The 22,564-nt window shown below is 39.1% G+C and overlaps 1 protein-coding gene across 3 annotated transcripts in view; it reads left to right on the top strand.

Annotated features, from left to right (window-relative positions):
- ARHGAP18 (Rho GTPase activating protein 18) overlaps nt 1-22,564 on the top strand; it is a 492,802-nt gene that overhangs the window by 440,834 nt on the left and 29,404 nt on the right. For all 3 annotated transcript variants that reach the window (XM_053710692.1, XM_053710691.1, XM_053710693.1), the window contains exon 12: nt 4,491-4,637. In XM_053710692.1, the coding sequence (XP_053566667.1) occupies nt 4,491-4,637 (147 nt within the window). The remainder of the gene's footprint in view (nt 1-4,490; nt 4,638-22,564) is intronic.

The raw sequence follows: 22,564 nt of genomic DNA on the forward strand, positions 1-22,564 counted from the left end.
TAATTGTAGTGTAGTGTTAGGTGTTATTGTAGCTTAGGTTAGGTTTTATTTTACAGGTACTTTTGTATTTATTTTAGCTAGGTAGTTATTAAATAGTAAATAACTATTTAGTAACTATTCTACCTACTTAAAATAAATACAAATTTGCCTGTAAAATAAAAATATGCCCTAAGCTAGCTACAATGTAACTATTAGTTATATTGTATCTAGCTTAGAGTTTATTTTACAGGTAAGTATTTAGTTTTAAATAGGAATTAGTTAGGTAATAGTAATTTTATTTAGATTTATTTAAATTATATTTAAGTTAGGGGATGTTAGGGTTAGACTTGGGTTTAGGGGTTAATAAATTTAGAATACTGGCGGCGACGTTGGGGGCGGCAGATTAGGGGTTAATAAGTGTAGGTAGGTTGCGGCGACATTGGGGGCGGCAGATTAGGGGTTAATAAAAATAATGTAGGTGTCTGTGATGTTGAGGGCAGCAGATTAGGGGTTTATAAGTATAATGTCGGTGGCGGCGATGTTAGGGACGGCAGATTAGGGGTTAATAATATTTAACTAGTGTTTGCGAGGTGGGAGTGCATCGGTTTAATGGTTAATATGTTTATTATAGTGGCAGCGATGTCCGGAGCGGCAGATTAGGGGTTACAAATTTAATTTTAGTGTTTGCGATGCGGGAGGGCCTCGGTTTTGGGGTTAATAGGTAGTTTATGGGTGTTAGTGTACTTTTTAGCACTTAAGTTATGAGTTTTATGTTACGGCGTTGTACCATAAATCTCTTAACTACTGACTTTAAAATGCGTTAGGTATCTTGGAGGTAGAGGGTGTTCTGCACACTTTTTGGCCTCCCAGGACAGCCTCGTAATACCAGCGCTATGGAAGTCCCATAGAAAAAAGACTTTATGAAGTTTACGTAAGTCGTTTTGCATTAAGGCCAAGAAAGTGTGCGGTGCCCCTAAACCTGCAAGACTCGTAATAGCTGCGGTAGTGAAAAAGCAGCGTTAGGACCTGTTAACGCTGCTTTTTCAGCCTAACGCACAACTCGTAATCTAACCATTTGTTTGTATCACATAGGATTGGGCATCGGTATTTTTAATAGTTCCTGCATAGTTTTGCAGGATCTAGATACAGACATAGTGGGGATGTATCTCTTCCACCTTGGTTGTTGTTCCTGAGGAGGGACCTTCTGATTCAGGGTCTATTCTTTTATTTCTCTGAAACCTTCTGCTTGGAGATTGAACGCTTAGTTCTGTCATTGAGACCATGATTCAGGCTTTCAAGCCTGTTACTAGAAAGATTTTCCATAATATATGGCGTATATATCTTTATTGATGTTAATCCAAGGGCTACTCTTGGAGTAGGGTCAGGATTCCTAGGATTTTGTCCTTTCTCCAGGAAGGTCTGCAGAAGGATTTGTTAGTCAGTACCCTGAAGGGTCAGATTTCTGCATTTTCTGTTTTGCTACTTAAGCGTCTGGCGGACGTGCCAGATGTGCAATCTTTTTGTCAGGCTCTGGTCAGAATCAGGCCTGTGTTTAAGTCTGTTGCTCCTCCTTGGAGCTTTATCCTTGTTCTTAAAGTTTTGCAGCAGGCTCTGTTTGAGCCATTGCATTCCATAGATATTAAGTTTTTATCTTCAAAGTTTGTTTTGTTTGTTTTATTATTACTATCCTTCTGCTCGGAGAGTGTTGGAACTCTCAGCTTTACAGTGTGGTTGGCCTTATCTTTCATGATGATAAGGCGGTTCTTCGTACTAAGTTAGGTTTCCTTCCTTAAAGGGACATTATACACTCATTTTTTCTTTGCATAAATGTTTTGTAGATGATCTATTTATATAGCTCATAAAGTTTTTTTTGTTTTTTAAATGTATAGTTTTGCTTATTTTTAAATAACATTGTTCTGATTTTCAGACTCCTAACCAAGCCCCAAAGTTTTATGAGAATACCGTCAGCTACCTACTCCAGCTTGCTCCTGTTTGTGTAAAGGGTCTTTTCATATGCAAAAGAGGGGGGAGGGGGGGTTCTTATTTCCCACTTGCAGTGGGCATTTCAACTACCTTTTCAACTACCTTTTCAACAGAGCTAAACTGAGAGCTTCTAAGAAAGTTTTTAAACTGTATTATACTGGATTTTTATATCAGTATCTGTGCATCTTATTCCTTCTAGTAGTGTCTATTACATGCAGTTATATGAAAATGAGTGTATACTGTCCCTTTTAGTGGTTTTGGACAGAAATTTTAATCAGGAAATTGTTGTCCCTTCTCTCTGTCCTATTTTTTCTTCTCATAAAGTATGTTGTTGCACAACTTGGATGATGTGCATGTTTTAAATGTTTTGTTTGTTTCCCTGGGATACATAAAGGTCAAAGTTTCTACTATTTCTCTTTCTCTCTGGTTGAGAAGTATATTTCGTTTTGCTTTGAGACTGCTGGTCAGCAGCCTCCTGAGGGAATTGTGATTCATTCCATGAGAGCTGTCTCCATTTCTTGGGCTTTCAAAAATGAAGCTTCTGTGGAACAGTTTTGCAAGGCTGCAACTTAATCTTCTCTGCATACTTTTTCCAAATTTTATAAATTTGATACTTTTGTCTCAGCTGAGGTTTCTTTTGTGTGAAAGGTTCTTCAAGCAGTGGTGGCTTCTGTTTAGGTTACCTGTCTTGTCCCTCCCTAATCACCTGTGTCCTCTAGCTTGGGTATTGGTTCCCAATAGTAATTGATGATGCCGTGGACTCACCATATCTTAAGAAAGAAAACATAATTTATGCTTACCTGATACATTTATTTATTTACGGATATGGTGAGTCCACGGCCCCACTGTTTATTTTAAGACAGTTATTTGTTACTAACACCTCAGGCACCTCTACACCTTTGTGTTATCATCTTTTTCCATTTCCCTTTGGATGAATGACTGGGGGTTATGGGTAAGGGAAGTGACATTTCACAGCTTTGCTGTGGTGCTCTTTGCCTCCTCCTGCTGGCCAGGAGTGATATTCCCACTAGTAATTGATGATGCTGTGGACTCACCATATCCGGAAATAAATTTATCAGGTAAGCATAAATTATGATGTTTTTTTTTTTTTAAGCAATGCAACTTATTCCATTAATTGCTGTGCACCCCACATTCATGCTAGAAATACTTGTAGCCCCTCATTTGATGCACCAAGGGATTGTACTTTCTGCAAATTGAAAAGAAGGAAGAGGGCGACTCCTAGTGCAGATCAGTCATTCAAATGGGCACCCACTGGTAGCTACCAATAAAATGGATAGTCACATGGCCTGAAGCACACTATAGTGCTAATGAAGCAAGCTGGGTCTATTGTAGTGGCCCAGCGCACATAAACACATAGGCTGTAGTCTTATTCCACACATAAACACACAGCCTATGTGTTTATGTGTGCTGGGCCACTACAATAGACCCAGCTTGCTTCATTAGCACTATAGTGTGCTTCAGGCCATGTGAGTATCCATTTTATTGGTAGCTACCAGTGGGTGCCCATTTGAATGACTGATCTGCACTAGGAGTCACCCTCTTCCTTCTTTTCAATTTCTAGACTGCAGAATCCACTACAGCTAAGAGGAGCTGCCCTTGCAATCGTGCACAGTTACTGGGACACTGCAGAGTTTCCAGACCACACACCTAGGCATTATCTTTGCCTTCCTAAATTGTGAGTACCATTTTATATCGTTTGTATTATGATCTAATTGTGTATTGGCTACACTAGTAGGAGCCCTTTCTCTTCTTATATACTTTCTGCAAATGTGTGCCTTGTGATCCCCATTTTAATTTCTCAGGTGGCTAGAACTGTTTAATTGCTGAAAACAGTACTGTAAATTCTAAGATGCTGTTTTTGATAATTTATCAAATTGACATGCCCAACAGTGGGAAAAAAACAATGAAATGTTCTTAATTTCTGCTTATTTCAGACCGGTTATCTACTACAAATATTTACACAGGTTTTGATGATAGAACTAAATAAAATTACATACTATTATTTATTGAGTCAGATGTAAAAAAATACTTTTTCATATTTTACGTGCTATTTTTTAAACCTGATGATACATACACATATAATAATGGTATATTTTGAATATGCTGGGTCTGCTGAAAAGAAAACAATATATAGTTTGTCTAGTTTATTAACACAAACTTTACTTCTAAAAGTGTTTAAACGTGAACTGCAACAAAAAGCTCAAAACCAGCTTAGCACACAGGTGGGAAATGGCTTAGCAGCCAAGGGGTTAAACAATAAAACTTCTGGAGCAGGCTGTCCCTTTGAGGTTAGTTTGTCACTTTCTTGTTCCTTTAAAATGTTAAATAAGGTAAAGTGAATCCAAACTATATAATCTATGTGCAGTTCCTAAAAATGAAATCGTTGTTTTAATCAGGTAAAATAGAAAATAAATACAATCATCCTAGCTGCGTGGGTATTTAGAACTCCATTTTTATGTAAATTTTATTCTTCATCAAAACATACAGTCATTGTTTATCTTGAACAGATTCCAAAGTTTATTGTTGGCCAAGTAAGACAGCAAAATACCGCCAACCAGAAGAAATTAACGAAAGAAAAGGCTATGAAAAAGATATTGAAACGGATGGCGTACGATCGCGAGAAGTATGAGAAAGCAGAGAGGAGCTTGAATGATGTAAGGACATTTATGTAGATATAAAAAAGTTGCTGACACCTTTTTATCTCAAGGTTAAAGGGACATTTTAGTCCATATTAATTGGTTTCAGCTAATGGAATATATTTCAAAATGTACTGTAGTTGTTTTAATATACAAGTCAATGTCCTGAATGTTTTTTTTTTGTTTTGTTTTGTTTTGTTAAGAGTGGGAGCTGTCCTGGTCAGCCAGTTAGCAATAGTAGCTTTCATTTTATGATGCTGCAAATATACAACTATACTACTCAAGTACTAGACAGGCTACAACTGTTGTCACATAGCTTAGTAAAGTCTGCAGCCAGGCAGCCATTTGAGGTTGTGCATGTACACCTGTGAGCAGTATAATGAGTACCAGTACTATACACTCCTATTAATTACTGTAGCACCCTCAAACGTTTCTGCTGAGTTGACTTTGCATAGATTCATTTTGTTTACATGTCTTGTGCTTTATGTAGTGCAGAGTAAGTTGTAGAAGGGGAAGTTAAAACCATTAAATTAGAACAATAAAGGTTAGAATAGGTTATATACTTTGCTCCCTTGCTATTTATTACTGTAACTTAATTGGTAAACTTATTGCCCCCCAAATGTTAGTCTAAGAAGACACCCATGTTTTATTCAACAAAATAAAAGCAGACTTGGATATGAAATGACAGAAATTAAAGATATAACATAAAAAAGGTTTACAGTTTCATTAAACATTTGTTGATACTGAGAAAAAAAATTGTGCTTTGTACCACACTCCCTAGAGAGGCCAAAAAGCAAAATCTGTAACCTAGGTTTTCAAAATGTTGCAAATTGCCTAAACCATCTATTTGATTTGCAGCATTTGCTTTTTGACCTTATTAAGAATTGTTAGACAATCATATTTTTTTTATCAAGTAGTAAACACCTTGAGGTTTTTATATAAGATGTTTAGTTATGCATAAATAAACTTTACAATATACTTTCATGTAATTTAGCTCTAATGATAGAGGATTTTCTGAATTTAAATTGCACCCTGCTGACATATCAAGGCTAACACTGCTGCATACGACTGAAGTGTACATTATACTTATTTTATGGCCACGGCTAGCCTAGTTGTTTTGCAGACTAAATCCCAGTATGTTCTTTGCTTAGTAGAAGGCCTCTAAGTATATAAGTGATGAAATTCTTCATCTTTTTAAACCAGTCTCTATATGGTTAGCTAAGCTTCCGCTAATACTTTGCTTCACAATGATGTCTGTTTTAAAGCTTCTTCTGCCATCTTGTGGAAATCCATGGGATTGTGAAATATTTTTTATTCTGTTCCTGAATTTAGTATGGTTATATTTTTATAATACAAACTGCCATCTAGAATAAACAGAAATATTATTTTGTTATTCTCACTATGTATTTGGTTAGAAGAAGAAATTCCCCCTGTTTTCCATAAAACGGATGTAATAACCTTGCCAGTAGTTGCTTTGACAAAAAGCTTCTAAAATGTGGGAGAGGGTCATGATGCTTCCACTGCTCAGATGGTGCTTTTGTCTCAGGATGGAAGTGGTAGGTCCATGATGTTTCCATAGTGAAAAAAAGAATATAGAAGCTGTCAAGTTTCCTGTGAATTCAAGTTTGTATGAACTCAGCATCTACTTTCTCTTCTGGTCTGCAGTTAAAGGGACATTGCATTGTAAAACTGCTTCCCCCTTAATGTCTTCCTAATACGATTTTTAAAAAAAACTAAATAGCTGTTTTTGCTTATTAAAGCCTCAATACATTGTTCTCAAAAACATGCCTATTTAAATGAGCTGACCTTGCATGAAGTTCATACCTCATAGTCTTAACTCTCACAACAAACAGACCTCCTTATTTATCGGTCTATATTATACAATAGAAAGAAGAGTTAGTGCGGTATGCCCCTTTAATCTGCAAATATATCAAGCAAAATAACATGCAATTCCTGTCTCCAGGACTTATGACCAATACGCACTCACCCCATTCGTGGTACTTCCACACTCTAGTATCCATGTCTTATGAGTCTGCCGTCAACGGTATCTCAGAGAGCACTGGGGAATCTGTAATCCATACAGACCAAGCTTGCTCGGCAAGCGCATTCACTGCTTCCTCCCAGTGGCACCTCTATCCGGGTTATGACTCGCGGCACTCGGCTCCGGACGATGACGTCAGAAAGTGACGTATGGGGTGAAGGTAGTCTTCACCCGGAGTTTGCGGTATCACTATGAGGAAAAACGGGATCCTTAGGCTGGTGAAGCTTGTAGACAAAACGAAAAGGATAGGATCCTGAGTCTGGTATAGTTGTAGTAAAACAGTATTTTATTGGTAAAAGCTAAAATCACCAACATGGGCTGGAGGGTACAACAGTACAAACAGGTAAAAGAGGTGTGTGAGCGTGGCACCAATGACTTACATGTTTCGGCGTGGAGCCGTAATCATAGCCTAAGGTGCCACACATGTGAAAACACTTTAAAAAGCTTAATGGATACTCTGATCATAGTTGCCAACATTTCAAAAAAAAATCCAGGGACACTTTGCAGCAGAGCAAGCAAGCGGGTTACTGGAGTATTGACGACCTACTGCTCAACTGCTCCGTCCACTCAGTTCTGCAATCAAAACACACCCATTTGAAAGTAATAGTATAATTTAGACTTATTCATAGTTTATTATACAGATTACAGCACCAAGCTCTTACACCTACCCAGTCTCTGGAACACATTCTGGGCATATGGTTATTTTTACATCACAGCATCAAAATTGGAAAGACAAATAATATGTGAACCCATTCAATAATAATAACAATATTCCATTAGGAATGAATTATATTTAAATAATACACTATATCTATTTATCATCTATCTATCTGTATATATATATATATATATATGTGTGTGTGTGTGTATGTATATATATATGGCAATAAACTTGCACTCACTGGACTTTTTTCAAAACACCAAAATTTAATGACATTAAATTTTGGTGTTTTGAAAAAAGTCCAGTGAGTGCAAGTTTATTGCCACATATAACTATTACCTACTAGCACCCTGGCTGCTGAAGTTTGAAGTGAGAGTGCTCATCTTGGCTATATATATATATATATATATATATATATATATATATATATATATATATATATACAAACAACAAATGTTGTGCAAAAGAGATTTTCAGGGACAAAAAAAATCCAGGGACACACAACAAAATCCAGGGACTGTCCCTGGAAATCAGGGACTGTTGGCAACTATGTCTGATAGGTTAAAACCTAGAATACAAAAGCATGCCCAACACATAACACAACAACCTGAAATAAGGTTAACCCCTTACAAAATCGCTAATAGTAAAGAGAAAAATTAATAAGTTAGAAACAGAAGCAGAACATTGAGCATATAATAAATAGACATGTGTACCGATGTGTAAATAGTCATACATACAAACAACTATGAGTACAATACAGCTTTCGATACAGTGACAATCAAGTATAAAAAAGCCTGATATTGGAATACCTGGAACAGAACATAGCACAGCAGATCTGTTTACAGATATTTACACATAAAATACATGTCGAGTCCCCCTATTACCACAATTAATATAAAAGGAATCAAATTCACTATTATCATCACAGGACCCCTACTTATAATAAGAGACTATTGATATATTAGTCAGAATTCGAAAAAGACACATAAATGCTCATAGGGGGTAAATAAAGAGGAGCAACCAAAAGGCTCCAAAACAGATGATACACAAAGTATAGTATTAAGTGAATAATGAAATACTAAAAGGTGTTGGGAATCTTAGCCTTCTCAATTGCAGCCCATCTAAAGGAATTGAGACTGCAGTCATGTTTGGTGGCAAAAATGTTGCACTTAAGGTGTGGTCGATGTACCCCTGGATATAGTGGAAAAATATTCCTTTATGTGGGAGTTGAGTATATATATATATATATATATATATTTATATATATACACAAATTCTTCAAGTTTAGCACTCTCAATTATAATCCGGGGTGCACAGCATCAAATTTAGATAATACAGGAAAAAAACAGGCACTCTCCGTTTAAATCCACAAACTTTTCTTTACTGTGTAACAAGTGACGTTTCGGGGTTTCGCCCCCGTCCTCAGACTTACTTAAGTCTGAGAACGGGGGTGAAACCCCGAAACGTCACTTGTTACACAGTAAAAAAAAGTTTGTGGATTTAAACGGAGAGTGCCTGCTTTTTTTCTTGTAATATATATATATATATATATATATATATATATATATATATATATATATATATATATATTAGAATTATATGTGTGTGTTTCAATAACACAATACATAATATTTTAACCTGAGTGTTTATACCTACTTTTAGTATTTCATTATTCACTTAATACTATACTTTGTGTATCATCTGTTTTGGAGCCTTTTGGTTGCTCCTCTTTATATGAGCATTTATGTGGCCTTTTCAAATTCTGACTAATATATCAATAGTCTCTTATTATAAGTAGGGGTCCTGTGATGATAATAGTGAATTAGATTCCTTTTATATTAATTGTGCTAATGAGGGGACTTGGACTCGACATGTATTTTATGTGTAAATATCTGTAAACAGATCTGCTGTAAATATCTGTAAACAGATCTGCATGTTCTGTTCCAGGTATTCCAATATCAGGCTTTTTTATACTTGATTGTCACTGTATCGAAAGCTGTATTGTACTCATAGTTGTATGTATACTATAACTATTTACACATCGGTACACATGTCTATTTATTATATGCTCAATGTTCTTTTCAAATGGTACCGGTGTGTACTATTTTCCTCAGGGGGATATGGAAGAAGTTTTCTGCCCTGAGGTTGATGATCTTAGCAGACGTAACCAAGATCCACATTGGTTCCCACAGAGTGCTGAAGGTAGTGTAAACAATCTTCAGAGTGGAGAACAGCTGCATGCTATAAGCATTGAGGTATGTTTAGTCTTTTTTTCTGAGGAGACCTGTTATATCAGAATGGCTGACATTTTTATTCTTTAATAAAGGGGTTTAAGTGGACCTGGTTTTAAAGGAAAAAGGTGTTACTTTAAATCCTTTATTTAAACGTTTTTTTTTTTTTTGTGTGAAATATTGGGTGTTTGTAAAGGACACTGGGAGAGGCAGCTCGTTATTTTATTTTGTTTTATAAAGGGCTGCAGCATTATGAGGTTGTTTTTTAGGGGGACCACTTGGTGTTTTATTCTAACCGCTTCCTATGCGGTATTATGGATTCGTTTGTGATCGCCCTTAATGGGCGGGGCCTATTCACTCGCTCCAACGCGCAGTACATTTTGGCTCAGTAGGCAACAGGCATGAGCTCCGGTTAGGCCTTAACTTATGCTCTGATGACCGGATCGTGGTAGAGTTGTTTTCAAGTACTTTAAGGGCAGGTAGGCGCCACAGCAGAGCTGTGGCGAGGTGTAGGGGTCATTTTGTTGAATAAATTGTATTTTTTCACTCTAAATGTCCTGATAAGGTTATTTTTGCTTTTTGCTCTTAGGTGCAATAATTTTTGGGCACATTAAATATGTGTTTCTAATCAGTTTTCGTTATTTAGCTTTTATAGCAGTTTTGTAAAAATTGTATACTTTTTTATTTTTTAAAGGCGCAGTATATTTTTTTGTAAAAATTGTTCAAAGTGTTTAACAACTTTTAAGATTATTGTTAGTCTGTTCAACATGTCTGACATTGAGGATACTAATTGTTCTATGTGTTTAGAAGCCGTTGTGTACCTCTTGTACTGAAAGGGCCTTACAATGTAAGAAGCATATTTTAAGTAAAGAAAGTATGCCTAAGGATGATTCTCAGTATAAAGAGAATCAGGATGTGCCATCCAATTCTCCCCAAGTGTCTCAACCTTTAACACCTACACAAGCAACGCCAAGTATTTGTAGTGCGTTTAATGCTTTTACTCTGCAGGAAATGGCTGCAGTTATGTCAACTACTTTTACAGAGGTATTATCCAAATTACCAGTGTTACAGAGTAAACGCAGTAGGTCAGGTATTAATGTAAATACTGAATCCTCTGATGCTTTATTAGTTGTTTCCGATGTACCCTCACAGTGTTCTGAGTTGGGGGTTAGGGAATTGCTGTCTGTGGGTGAACTTTCAGACCCAGGAAATATGTTACCTCAGACAGATTCGGACGTTATGTCATTTAAATTTAAGCTTGAACACCTACGTCTGTTACTTAGGGAGGTTTTAGCGACTCTGGATGATTGTGACTCTATTATAATACCACCAGAGAAATTGTGTAAGATGGATAAATATCTAGAGGTGCCTACTTACACTGATGTTTTTTCCGGTTCCTAAAAGAATTTCGGAAATGGTTAAAAAGGAATGGGATAGACCAGGTATACCGTTCTCTCCTCCTCCTACTTTTAAGAAAATGTTTCCCATCTCAGACACCATTCGGGACTTGTGGCAAACGGTCCCTAAGGTGGAGGGAGCTATATCTACTTTGGCTAAGCGTACTACCATACCTATTGAGGATAGTTGTGCTTTCAAAGACCCTATGGATCAAAAATTAGAGGGTCTTTTAAAGAAATTATTTATTCATCAAGGTTTTCTTTTACAACCTACAGCTTGCATTGTTCCAGTAACTACTGCAGCAGCTTTTTGGTTTGAAGCCCTAGAAGAGTCTCTGAAGGTTGAGACTCCATTAGATGATATTCTGGATAGAATTAAGGCTCTCAAGCTAGCTAATTCTTTTATTACTGATGCTGCTTTTCAAATTGCTAAATTAGCAGCAAAAAATGCAGGTTTTGCCATTCTGGCGCGTAGAGCGTTATGGCTCAAATCTTGGTCTGCTGATGTGTCATCAAAAATCTAAACTTTTGGCTATTCCTTTTAAAGGTAAGACCCTATTCTGGCCTGAATTGAAGGAGATCATTTCTGACATTACTGGAGGTAAAGGCCATACCCTACCTCAGGATGTTTGTTAAAATGAGGGGTAAACAGAATAATTTTCGTTCCTTTCTAAATTAAAAAGGAGGACCCTCTGCTTCTTCTTCCACAATCTAAGTCAGTCTGGAGACCCAACCAGACTTGGAATAAAGGTAAACAATCCAAGAAGCCTGCTGCCGTTTCCAAGACAGCATGAAGGGGTGGCCCCCAATCCGGGACCGGATCTGGTAGGGGGCAGACTTTCTCTCTTTGCTCAGGCTTGGGCAAGAGATGTTCAGGATTCCTGGGCACTGGAAATAGTGACCCATGGGTATCAACTAGAATTCAAGGATTTTCTCCCAAGGGGGAGATTTCATCTTTCATGATTATCTGTAGACCAGATAAAAAGAGAGGCGTTCTTACGCTGTGTAAAAGACCTCTATAGTATACCATGGGAGTAATTTGTCCTGTTTCAAAGCCGGAACAGGGACAGGGGTTTTACTCAAATGGTTTTTGTAGTTCCCAAAAAAGAAGGAACTTTCAGACCCATTTTAGATCTCAAGTGTCTAAACAAATTTCTCAGAGTCCCATCGTTCAAAATGGAGACTATTCGAACAATCCTACCAATGATTTAGGAGGGTCAATATATGACTACCGTGGACTTGAAGGATGCATACCTTCATATCCCTATTCACAAGGATCATCATCGGTTCTTATGGTTTGCCTTCCTGGACAAACATTATCTGGACGATATTCTGATTCAGGCATCGAATTATCAATTGACAAAATCTCACATGGACATAGTCTTGTCTTTCCTGAGATCTCACGGTTGGAAAGTGAACATAGAAAAGAGTTAATTAGTTCCACGGACAAGGGTTCCATTCTTGGGGACTCTTATAGACTCGGTAGACATGAAAATATTTCTGACAGAGGTCAGAAAGTCAAAGATTCTGAATACTTGCCGAGCACTTCAGTCCATTCATTGGCCATCAGTGCATGGAAGTCATTGGATTAATGGTAGTGGCAATGGATACAATTCCGTAATTCCGTTTGCCCACTTTCATCTCAGACCACTGCAGCTGTGCATGCTCGGACAGTGGAATGGGGATTATGTGAATTTATCTCCTCAGATAAATCTGGATCAAAAGACCAGAGACTCTCTTCTTTGGTGGTTGTCGCTGGATTATCTGTCCCAGGGGACTTGTTTCCGCAGACCCTCGTGGGTGATAGTGACAATGGATGCCAGCATTCTGGGCTGGGGTGCAGTCTGGAACTCCCTGAAGGCTCAGGGTGTTTGGACTCAGGTGGAGTCTCTACTTCCAATCAATATTCTGGAACTTAGAGCAATATTCAATGCGCTTCAGGTGTGGCCTCAGTTGGCTTCGGCCAAATTCATCAGGTTCCAGTCGGACAACATCACGACTGTGGCATATATCAATCATCAGGGGGAAACAAGGAGTTCCTTAGCGATGATTGAAGTATCCAAGATAATCTGATGGGTGGAGACCCACTCTTGTTATCTGTCGGCAATCTACATTCCAGGAGTAGTAAATTGGGAAGCGGATTTTCTAAATCATCAGACTTTTCATCCGGGGGAGTGCAAGCTTCATCCGGAGGTATGCGGATCTAGTGGACATGTCCTCTCTGCCACCGTGGAAACTTCCTTTAAGACAGGACCTTCTCATTCAAGGACCTTTCCAACATCCAAATCTAATTTCTCTGCAGCTGACTGCTTGGAGATTGAACGCTTGATTCTATCTAAGCGAGGATTCTATGATTCGGTCATTGATACTTTGATACAGGCTCGAAAGCCTGTCACTAGAAAAATCTATCATAAGATATGGCGTAAATATCTTTATTGGTGTGAATCTAAGGGTTACTCATGGAGTAAAACTAAGATTCCTAGGATTCTGTCTTTTCTCCAAGAAGGATTGGAGAAAGGGTTATCAGCAAGTTCTTTAAAGGGACAGATTTCTGCTTTATCAATTTTGCTTCACAAACGTTTGGCAAATGTGCCGGATGTTCAGTCTTTTTGTCAGGCTTTAACTAGAGTTAAGCCTGTATTTATACCGATTACTCCTCCCTGGAGTTTGAATTTAGTTCTTAGAGTTCTTCAAGGGGTTCCGTTTGAACCCATGCATTCCATAGATATTAAATTGTTATCTTGGAAAGTTCTATTTTTAGTTGCTATTTCTTCTGCTCGAAGAGTTTCTGAGCTTTCAGCGTTACAATGTGATTCGCCTTATCTTATATTTCATTCTGATAAGGTGGTTTTACGTACCAAACCTGTATTTCTTCCTAAGGTTGTTTCAAATAAGAACATTAATCAAGAGATTGTTGTTCCTTCATTGTGTCCTAATCCTTCTTCCAAGAAGGAGCGTCTGTTGCATAATCTGGACGTGGTCCGTGCCTTGAAGTTTTATTTACAGGCAACCAAGTATTTCCGTCAATCATCTTCATTATTCATCGTTTATTCTGGAAAGCGTAGGGGTCAGAAAGCTACGGCTACCTCTTTCTTTTTGGCTGAGAAGTATCATCCGCCTGGCATATGAGACTGCTGGACAGCAGCCTCCTGAAAGAATTACGGCTCATTCTACTAAGGCTGTGGCTTCCACATGGGCTTTTAAAAACAATGCTTCTGTTGAACAGATTTGTAAGGCTGCGACTTGGTCGTGCCTTCATACTTTTCCCAAATTTTACAAGTTTGATACTTTTGCTTCTTCTGAGGCTATTTTTGGGAGAAAGGTTCTTCAAGCAGTGGTGCCTTCTGTTTAGGTTCCTGTCTTGTCCCTCCCTTTCATCCGTGCCCTTTTGCTTTGGTATTGGTATCCCACAAGTAAGGATGAAATCCGTGGACTCATCATATCTTTGTAAAAGAAAAGTACATTTATGCTTACCTGATAAATTAATTTATTTTACGATATGACGAGTCCACGGCCCACCCTGTTCTTTTTAAGACAGATTTATTTATTTTTTGTAAACTTCAGTCACCTCTGCATCTTTTAGCCTTTCCTTTTCTCTTCCTAAACCTTCGGCCGAATGACTGAGGGTGGAGGGGAAGGGAGGGGCTATATATACAGCTCTGCTGTGGTGCTCTTTGCCACTTCCTGTTAGCAGGAGGATAATATCCCACAAGTAAGGATGAAATCCGTGGACTCGTCATATCGTAGAAGAAATTAATTTATCAGGTAAGCATAAATTTACTTTTTTGTAAGGGGTTAACCTTATTTCAGGTTGTTGTGTTGGGCGTGTTTTTGTATGCTAGGTTTTAACCTATCAGAGTATCCCTTAAGCTTTTTAAAGTGTTTTCACATGTGTGGCACCTTAGGCTATGATTAGGCCCCACGCCGAAACATGTAAGCCATTGGTGCCACGCTCACACACCTCTTTTACCCGTTTGTACTGTTGTACCCTCCAGCCCATGTTGGTGATTTTAACTTTTACCAATAAAATACTGTTTTACTACGACTATACCAGACTCGGGACCCTATTCTTTTCGTTTTGTCTATATTATACAATGTCAAATACTTGAAAATTAAAATTTTAGTAGCTCTCTCCCCATCTTCTGGAAACGTGATTGCTGCTTTGTGCATACATAGCTATTCTATAGAAAATACTGCAGTCAGAGTGAAAGGAGCAATGTCACATGATTATCTTCCCAGCTTAACCTCCCAACATCACTTTTTTTTTTTTTTTTACTGCGGGGTAATATGGAACAGTCTCTCATCTAATGTATCAATTATATCATTAAGGATTTCTGTTGGAGTTAACATTTTCATATTTGATAACTTTTAGACACGTGAAATGTGGCGTCTTCACACTTAAACAACTTAGTACAAAATACTTTCAGTACAGTAATATACACCCAGAGCTTTCCAGTTAGGATTAGGATTTATTAATCTACCCTGTATCTACTTTATATTTGTGGGAAGAATGTTAAGCCTATTGTGAAAACCACTCCCTGCTCAGTAATGTGATGTGTATACTATTTTTAAAGCCTACTATCATCACTATGGTGCAGCTGTAGTTTATATTCAGGCAAACATTCTATTTGTGATACTGTTTTTCAAAATATTTTAACTTTAGCAAAAATGAAGACATTTGTCTAAAATGATGCAGTTTACCTCAAATCACCAGCAACTATAAAATACACATTCATTTAATCCTTGTTTCTATTATTTGGTTTATTAAATAGTCAGAAAAGGACATTTTTCTGTGTAGCCATAAGAAGATTGTTTGGGAAAGCTGTAGTATAACTACTGTAACACTTTGGAATTGGGATAGATCTTATGGAGGACTGTATTCCTAGATTTAAAGCTCACCTATGCACCCTAGAAAAAAATCTGCAATTCATTTTATGAACATACACAGATATAATTTTAATTACCAGAATTTTCAGATTTATTTTGGACGTTATTGAAATCTTGACACTCAAATACACATAAACAATGGATGTATTGTTTTTAAACTAGAGGAAAATGTAAACTGCTGAGCAGAACTACAGTAGAATTGATTCTACTCATCATGTTACTGTGTTTCCTCTTGTGCCAGAGCTCTTTTCAAAACAGTTCTGGGTTTATACATTAAAAGTGCCAGATGCTAAAGAATACTGGATACCGCCATCTTGAAGCCTAGGTGCGCTCGCACCCTGGGATAGAACTTCTGCACTCTTACATAGTAGTGATGTTGTCAGCTTTTTGACAACTCTATAATGTGTTTGAAGTTATTGTGCATGATGCAGAGTGTGAGCTTTAAATTGTTTGGACAATTTTTAAAGTTACAAAAATATATTTGAAAAACAAAAGCGTTCAGCAATAATAGCAAGGGAACTGCTGCAGACCCTGCTCTGTATCATGCACACCTTCTGGTACCATTAATGGGTTAAAATAGAAGAACATCTTTGAAGAGATCTGCAGAAAAAGAATGAAAAAACATAATTTATGCTTACCTGATAAATTCCTTTCTCCTGTAGTGTGATCAGTCCACGGGTCATCATTACTTCTGGGATATTACTCCTCCCCAACAGGAAGTGCAAGAGGATTCACCCAGCAGAGCTGCCATATAGCTCCTCCCCTCTACGTCACCCCCAGTCATTCGACCAAGGACCAACGAGAAAGGAGAAGCCAAAGGGTGTAGTGGTGACTGGAGTATAATTTAAAAAATATTTACCTGCCGTAAAAAACAGGGCGGGCCGTGGACTGATCACACTACAGGAGAAAGGAATATATCAGGTAAGCATAAATTATGTTTTCTCCTGTTAAGTGTGATCAGTCCACGGGTCATCATTACTTCTGGGATACCAATACCAAAGCAAAAGTACACGGATGACGGGAGGGATAGGCAGGCTCTTTATACAGAAGGAACCACTGCCTGAAGAACCTTTCTCCCAAAAATAGCCTCCGAAGAAGCAAAAGTGTCAAATTTGTAAAATTTGGAAAAAGTATGAAGCGAAGACCAAGTTGCAGCCTTGCAAATCTGTTCAACAGAGGCCTCATTCTTAAAGGCCCAAGTGGAAGCCACAGCTCTATTGGAATGAGCTGTAATTCTTTCAGGAGGCTGCTGTCCAGCAGTCTCATAAGCTAAACGTATTATGCTACGAAGCCAAAAAGAGAGAGAGGTAGCAGAAGCTTTTTGACCTCTCCTCTGACCAGAGTAAACGACAAACAGGGAAGACGTTTGTCGAAAATCTTTAGTTGCCTGTAAATAAAATTTTAGGGCACGAACTACATCCAGATTGTGCAGAAGTCGTTCCTTCCTTGAAGAAGGATTTGGACACAAGGATGGAACAACAATCTCTTGATTGATATTCCTGTTAGTGACTACCTTAGGTAAGAACCCAGGTTTAGTACGCAGAACTACCTTATCCGAGTGAAAAATCAAATAAGGAGAATCACAATGTAAGGCTGATAACTCAGAGACTCTTCGAGCCGAGGAAATAGCCATTAAAAATAGAACTTTCCAAGATAACAACTTTATATCAATGGAATGAAGGGGTTCAAACGGAACGCCCTGTAAAACGTTAAGAACAAGGTTTAAACTCCATGGCGGAGCAACAGTTTTAAACACAGGCTTAATCCTGGCTAAAGCCTGACAAAAAGCCTGAACGTCTGGAGCTTCTGACAGACGTTTGTGCAACAGAATAGACAGAGCTGAGATCTGTCCCTTTAAGGAACTAGCAGATAAACCATTTTCTAAACCTTCTTGTAGAAAAGACAATATCCTGGGAATCCTAACCTTACTCCAAGAGTAACCTTTGGATTCGCACCAATATAGGTATTTACGCCATATTTTATGGTAAATCTTTCTGGTAACAGGCTTCCTAGCCTGTATTAAGGTATCAATAACTGACTCAGAAAAACCACGTTTTGATAAAATCAAGCGTTCAATTTTCAAGCAGTCAGCTTCAGAGAAGTTAGATTTTGATGTTTGAAAGGACCCTGTATCAGAAGGTCCTGTTTCAGAGGCAGAGACCAAGGTGGACAGGATGACATGTCCACCAGATCTGCATACCAAGTCCTGCGTGGCCATGCAGGCGCTATTAGAATCACTGATGCTCTCTCCTGTTTGATTCTGGCAATCAATCGAGGAAGCATCGGGAAGGGTGGAAACACATAAGCCATTCTGAAGGTCCAAGGTGCTGTCAAGGCATCTATCAGGACCGCTCCCGGATCCCTGGATCTGGACCCGTAACGAGGAAGCTTGGCGTTCTGTCGAGACGCCATGAGATCTATCTCTGGTTTGCCCCAATGTCGAAGTATTTGGGCAAAGACCTCCGGATGAAGTTCCCACTCCCCCGGATGAAAAGTCTGACGACTTAAAAAATCCGCCTCCCAGTTCTCCACTCCCGGGATGTGGATTGCTGACAGGTGGCAAGAGTGAGACTCTGCCCAGCGAATTATCTTTGATACTTCCATCATTGCTAGGGAGCTTCTTGTCCCTCCCTGATGGTTGAAGTAGGCTACAGTCGTGATGTTGTCCGACTGAAACCTGATGAACCCCCGAGTTGTCAACTGGGGCCAAGCCAGAAGGGCATTGAGAACTGCTCTCAATTCCAGAATGTTTATTGGTAGGAGACTCTCCTCCTGATTCCATTGTCCCTGAGCCTTCAGAGAATTCCAGACGGTGCCCCAACCTAGTAGGCTGGCGTCTGTTGTTACAATTGTCCAGTCTGGCCTGCTGAATGGCATCCCTCTGGACAGATGTGGCCGAGAAAGCCACCATAGAAGAGAATTTCTGGTCTCTTGATCCAGATTCAGAGAAGGGGACAAGTCTGAGTAATCCCCATTCCACTGACTTAGCATGCACAATTGCAGCGGTCTGAGGTGTAGGCGTGCAAAGGGTACTATGTCCATTGCCGCTACCATTAAGCCGATTACCTCCATGCATTGAGCCACTGACGGGTGTTGAATGGAATGAAGGACACGGCATGTACTTTGAAGTTTTGTTAACCTGTCTTCTGTCAGGTAAATTTTCATTTCTACAGAATCTATAAGAGTCCCCAGGAAGGGAACTCTTGTGAGTGGAAAGAGAGAACTCTTCTTTTCGTTCACCTTCCATCCATGCGACCTTAGAAATGCCAGTACTAACTCTGTATGAGACTTGGCAGTTTGAAAGCTTGAAGCTTGTATCAGAATGTCGTCTAGGTAAGGAGCTACCGAAATTCCTCGCGGTCTTAGTACCGCCAGAAGAGCACCCAGAACCTTTGTGAAGATTCTTGGAGCCGTAGCCAATCCGAATGGAAGAGCTACAAACTGGTAATGCCTGTCTAGAAAGGCAAACCTTAGATACCGGTAATGATCTTTGTGAATCGGTATGTGAAGGTAAGCATCTTTTAAATCCACTGTGGTCATGTACTGACCCTTTTGGATCATGGGTAAAATTGTCCGAATAGTCTCCATTTTGAACGATGGAACTCTTAGGAATTTGTTTAGGATCTTTAAATCCAGGATTGGCCTGAAAGTTCCCTCTTTTTTGGGAACCACAAACAGATTTGAGTAAAACCCTTGTCCCTGTTCCGACCGTGGAACTGGATGGATTACTCCCATTAATAAGAGCTCTTGTACGCAGCGTAGAAACGCCTCTTTCTTTGTTTGGTTTGTTGACAACCTTGACAGATGAAATCTCTCCCTTGGGGGAGAGTATTTGAAGTCCAGAAGGTATCCCTGAGATATTATCTCTAGTGCCCAGGGATCCTGGACATCTCTTGCCCAAGCCTGGGCGAAGAGAGAAAGTCTGCCCCCCACTAGATCCGTTCCCGGATCGGGGGCCCTCAATTCATGCTGTTTTAGGGGCAGCAGCAGGTTTCCTGGCCTGCTTGCCCTTATTCCAGGACTGGTTAGGTCTCCAGCCTTGTCTGTAGCGAGCAACAGCTCCTTCCTGTTTTGGAGCAGAGGAAGTTGATGCTGCTCCTGCTTTGAAATTCCGAAAGGAACGAAAATTAGACTGTCTAGCCTTAGGTTTGGCTCTGTCTTGAGGCAGGGCATGGCCTTTACCTCCTGTAATGTCAGCGATAATTTCTTTCAACCCGGGCCCGAATAAGGTCTGCCCTTTGAAAGGTATATTAAGTAATTTAGACTTAGAAGTAACATCAGCTGACCAGGATTTTAGCCACAGTGCTCTGCGCGCCTGAATGGCGAATCCGGAATTCTTAGCCGTAAGCTTAGTTAAATGTACTACGGCATCTGAAATAAATGAGTTAGCTAATTTAAGAGCTTTAAGCTTGTGTGTAATCTCATCAAATGGAGCTGATTCAAGTGTCTCTTCCAGAGACTCAAACCAAAATGCTGCTGCAGCCGTGACAGGCGCAATGCATGCAAGGGGTTGCAATATAAAACCTTGTTGAACAAACATTTTCTTAAGGTAACCCTCTAACTTTTTATCCATTGGATCTGAAAAGGCACAGCTATCCTCCACCGGGATAGTGGTATGCTTAGCTAAAGTAGAAACTGCTCCTTCCACCTTAGGGACCGTTTGCCATAAGTCCCGTGTGGTGGTGTCTATTGGAAACATCTTTCTAAATATCGGAGGGGGTGAGAACGGCACACCGGGTCTATCCCACTCCTTAGTAACAATTTCAGTAAGTCTCTTAGGTATAGGAAAAACGTCAGTACTCGAAGGTACCGCAAAATATTTATCCAACCTACACATTTTCTCTGGTATTGCAACTGTGTTACAATCATTCAGAGCCGCTAACACCTCCCCTAGTAATACACGGAGGTTTTCCAGCTTAAATTTAAAATTTGAAATATCTGAATCCAATCTGTTTGGATCAGACCCGTCAGCTGCAGAATGAAGCTCTCCATCCTCATGTTCTGCAAGTTGTGACGCAGTATCTGACATGGCCCTAGCATTATCAGCGCACTCTGTTCTCACCCCAGAGTGATCACGCTTACCTCTTAGTTCTGGTAATTTAGCCAAAACTTCAGTCATAACAGTAGCCATATCCTGTAATGTGATTTGTAATGGCCGCCCAGATGTACTCGGCGCCACAATATCATGCACCTCCCGAGCGGGAGATGCAGGTACTGTCACGTGAGGCGAGTTAGTCGGCATAACTCTCCCCTCGTTGTTTGGTGAAATGTGTTCAATTTGTACAGATTGACTTTTATTTAAAGTAGCATCAATGCAGTTAGTACATAAATTTCTATTGGGCTCCACTTTGGCATTAGCACATATAGCACAGATGTCTTCCTCTGAATCAGACATGTTTAACACACTAGCAAATAACTAGCAACTTGGAAATACTTTTCAAGTAATTTACTATGATATGAAAACGTACTGTGCCTATAAGAAGCACAGAAAGAGTTATGACAGTTGAAAGTTAATAAACTGAAAGGTTATAGCATCAAATGTTTGTAAAAAACACAATTTTAGCAAAGGCTTGTTCCCATTAGCAAAGGATAACTAACCCTGATAGCAGAAAAAAAGTTACAGAAATAAACGTTTTTTATCACAGTCAACTACAATCTCACAGCTCTGCTGTGAATGATTACCTCCCTCAAAACAAGTTTTGAAGACCCCTGAGTTCTGTAGAGATGAACCGGATCATGCAGGGAATACAATGAGCTTCTGACTGAATTTTTTGATGCGTAGCAAAAGCGCCAAAAAAGGCCCCTCCCCCTCACACACAACAGTGAGAGAGATCAGTAAACTGTCATAAATTAAATAAACAACTGCCAAGTGGAAAAAAATAGTGCCCAAAACATTTTATTCACCCAGTACCTCAGAAAATGAAACGATTTTACATGCCAGCAAAAAACGTTTAACATAAATTAAGAGTTATTAAAAAGCCTGTTGCCAGTCCCTGCAAATTAGGCTAAAGTCTTATGCACACAGTATAATTCCAGTGAAGTGCCATTCCCCAGAATACTGAAGTGTAAATATACATACATGACAGCCTGATACCAGTTGCTGATACTGCATTTAAGGCTGAGTTTACATTATATCGGTATGGCAGAATTTTCTCATCAATTCCATTGTCAGAAAATAATAAGTTGCTACATACCTCTTTGCAGATTAATCTGCCCGCTGTCCCCTGATCTGAAGTTTACCTCTCCTCAGATGGCCGAGAAACAGCAATATGATCTTAACTACGCCGGCTAAAATCATAGTAAAAACTCCGGTAGATTCTTCTTCAAATTCTACCAGAGAAGGAATAACACACTCCGGTGCTATTATAAAATAACAAACTTTTGATTGAAGGTATAAAACTAAGTATAATCACCATAGTCCTCTCACACATCCTATCTAGTCGTTGGGTGCAAGAGAATGACTGGGGGTGACGTAGAGGGGAGGAGCTATATGGCAGCTCTGCTGGGTGAATCCTCTTGCACTTCCTGTTGGGGAGGAGTAATATCCCAGAAGTAATGATGACCCGTGGACTGATCACACTTAACAGGAGAAATAATAGTTTAGTGAGTAGTAATCATGGTATTGCTATTGTCCCCAGCAATTTTATGTCCATTTAATGAAGACCAGAACTTTACAAAGAGGCTTACAGCTCTTTTTATAGTGCAAGGTCACTAAAATAACTATAGTA

Source organism: Bombina bombina, chromosome 4 (genome assembly GCF_027579735.1).
Source record: "Bombina bombina isolate aBomBom1 chromosome 4, aBomBom1.pri, whole genome shotgun sequence".
Classification (NCBI taxonomy): Eukaryota; Metazoa; Chordata; class Amphibia; order Anura; family Bombinatoridae; genus Bombina; species Bombina bombina.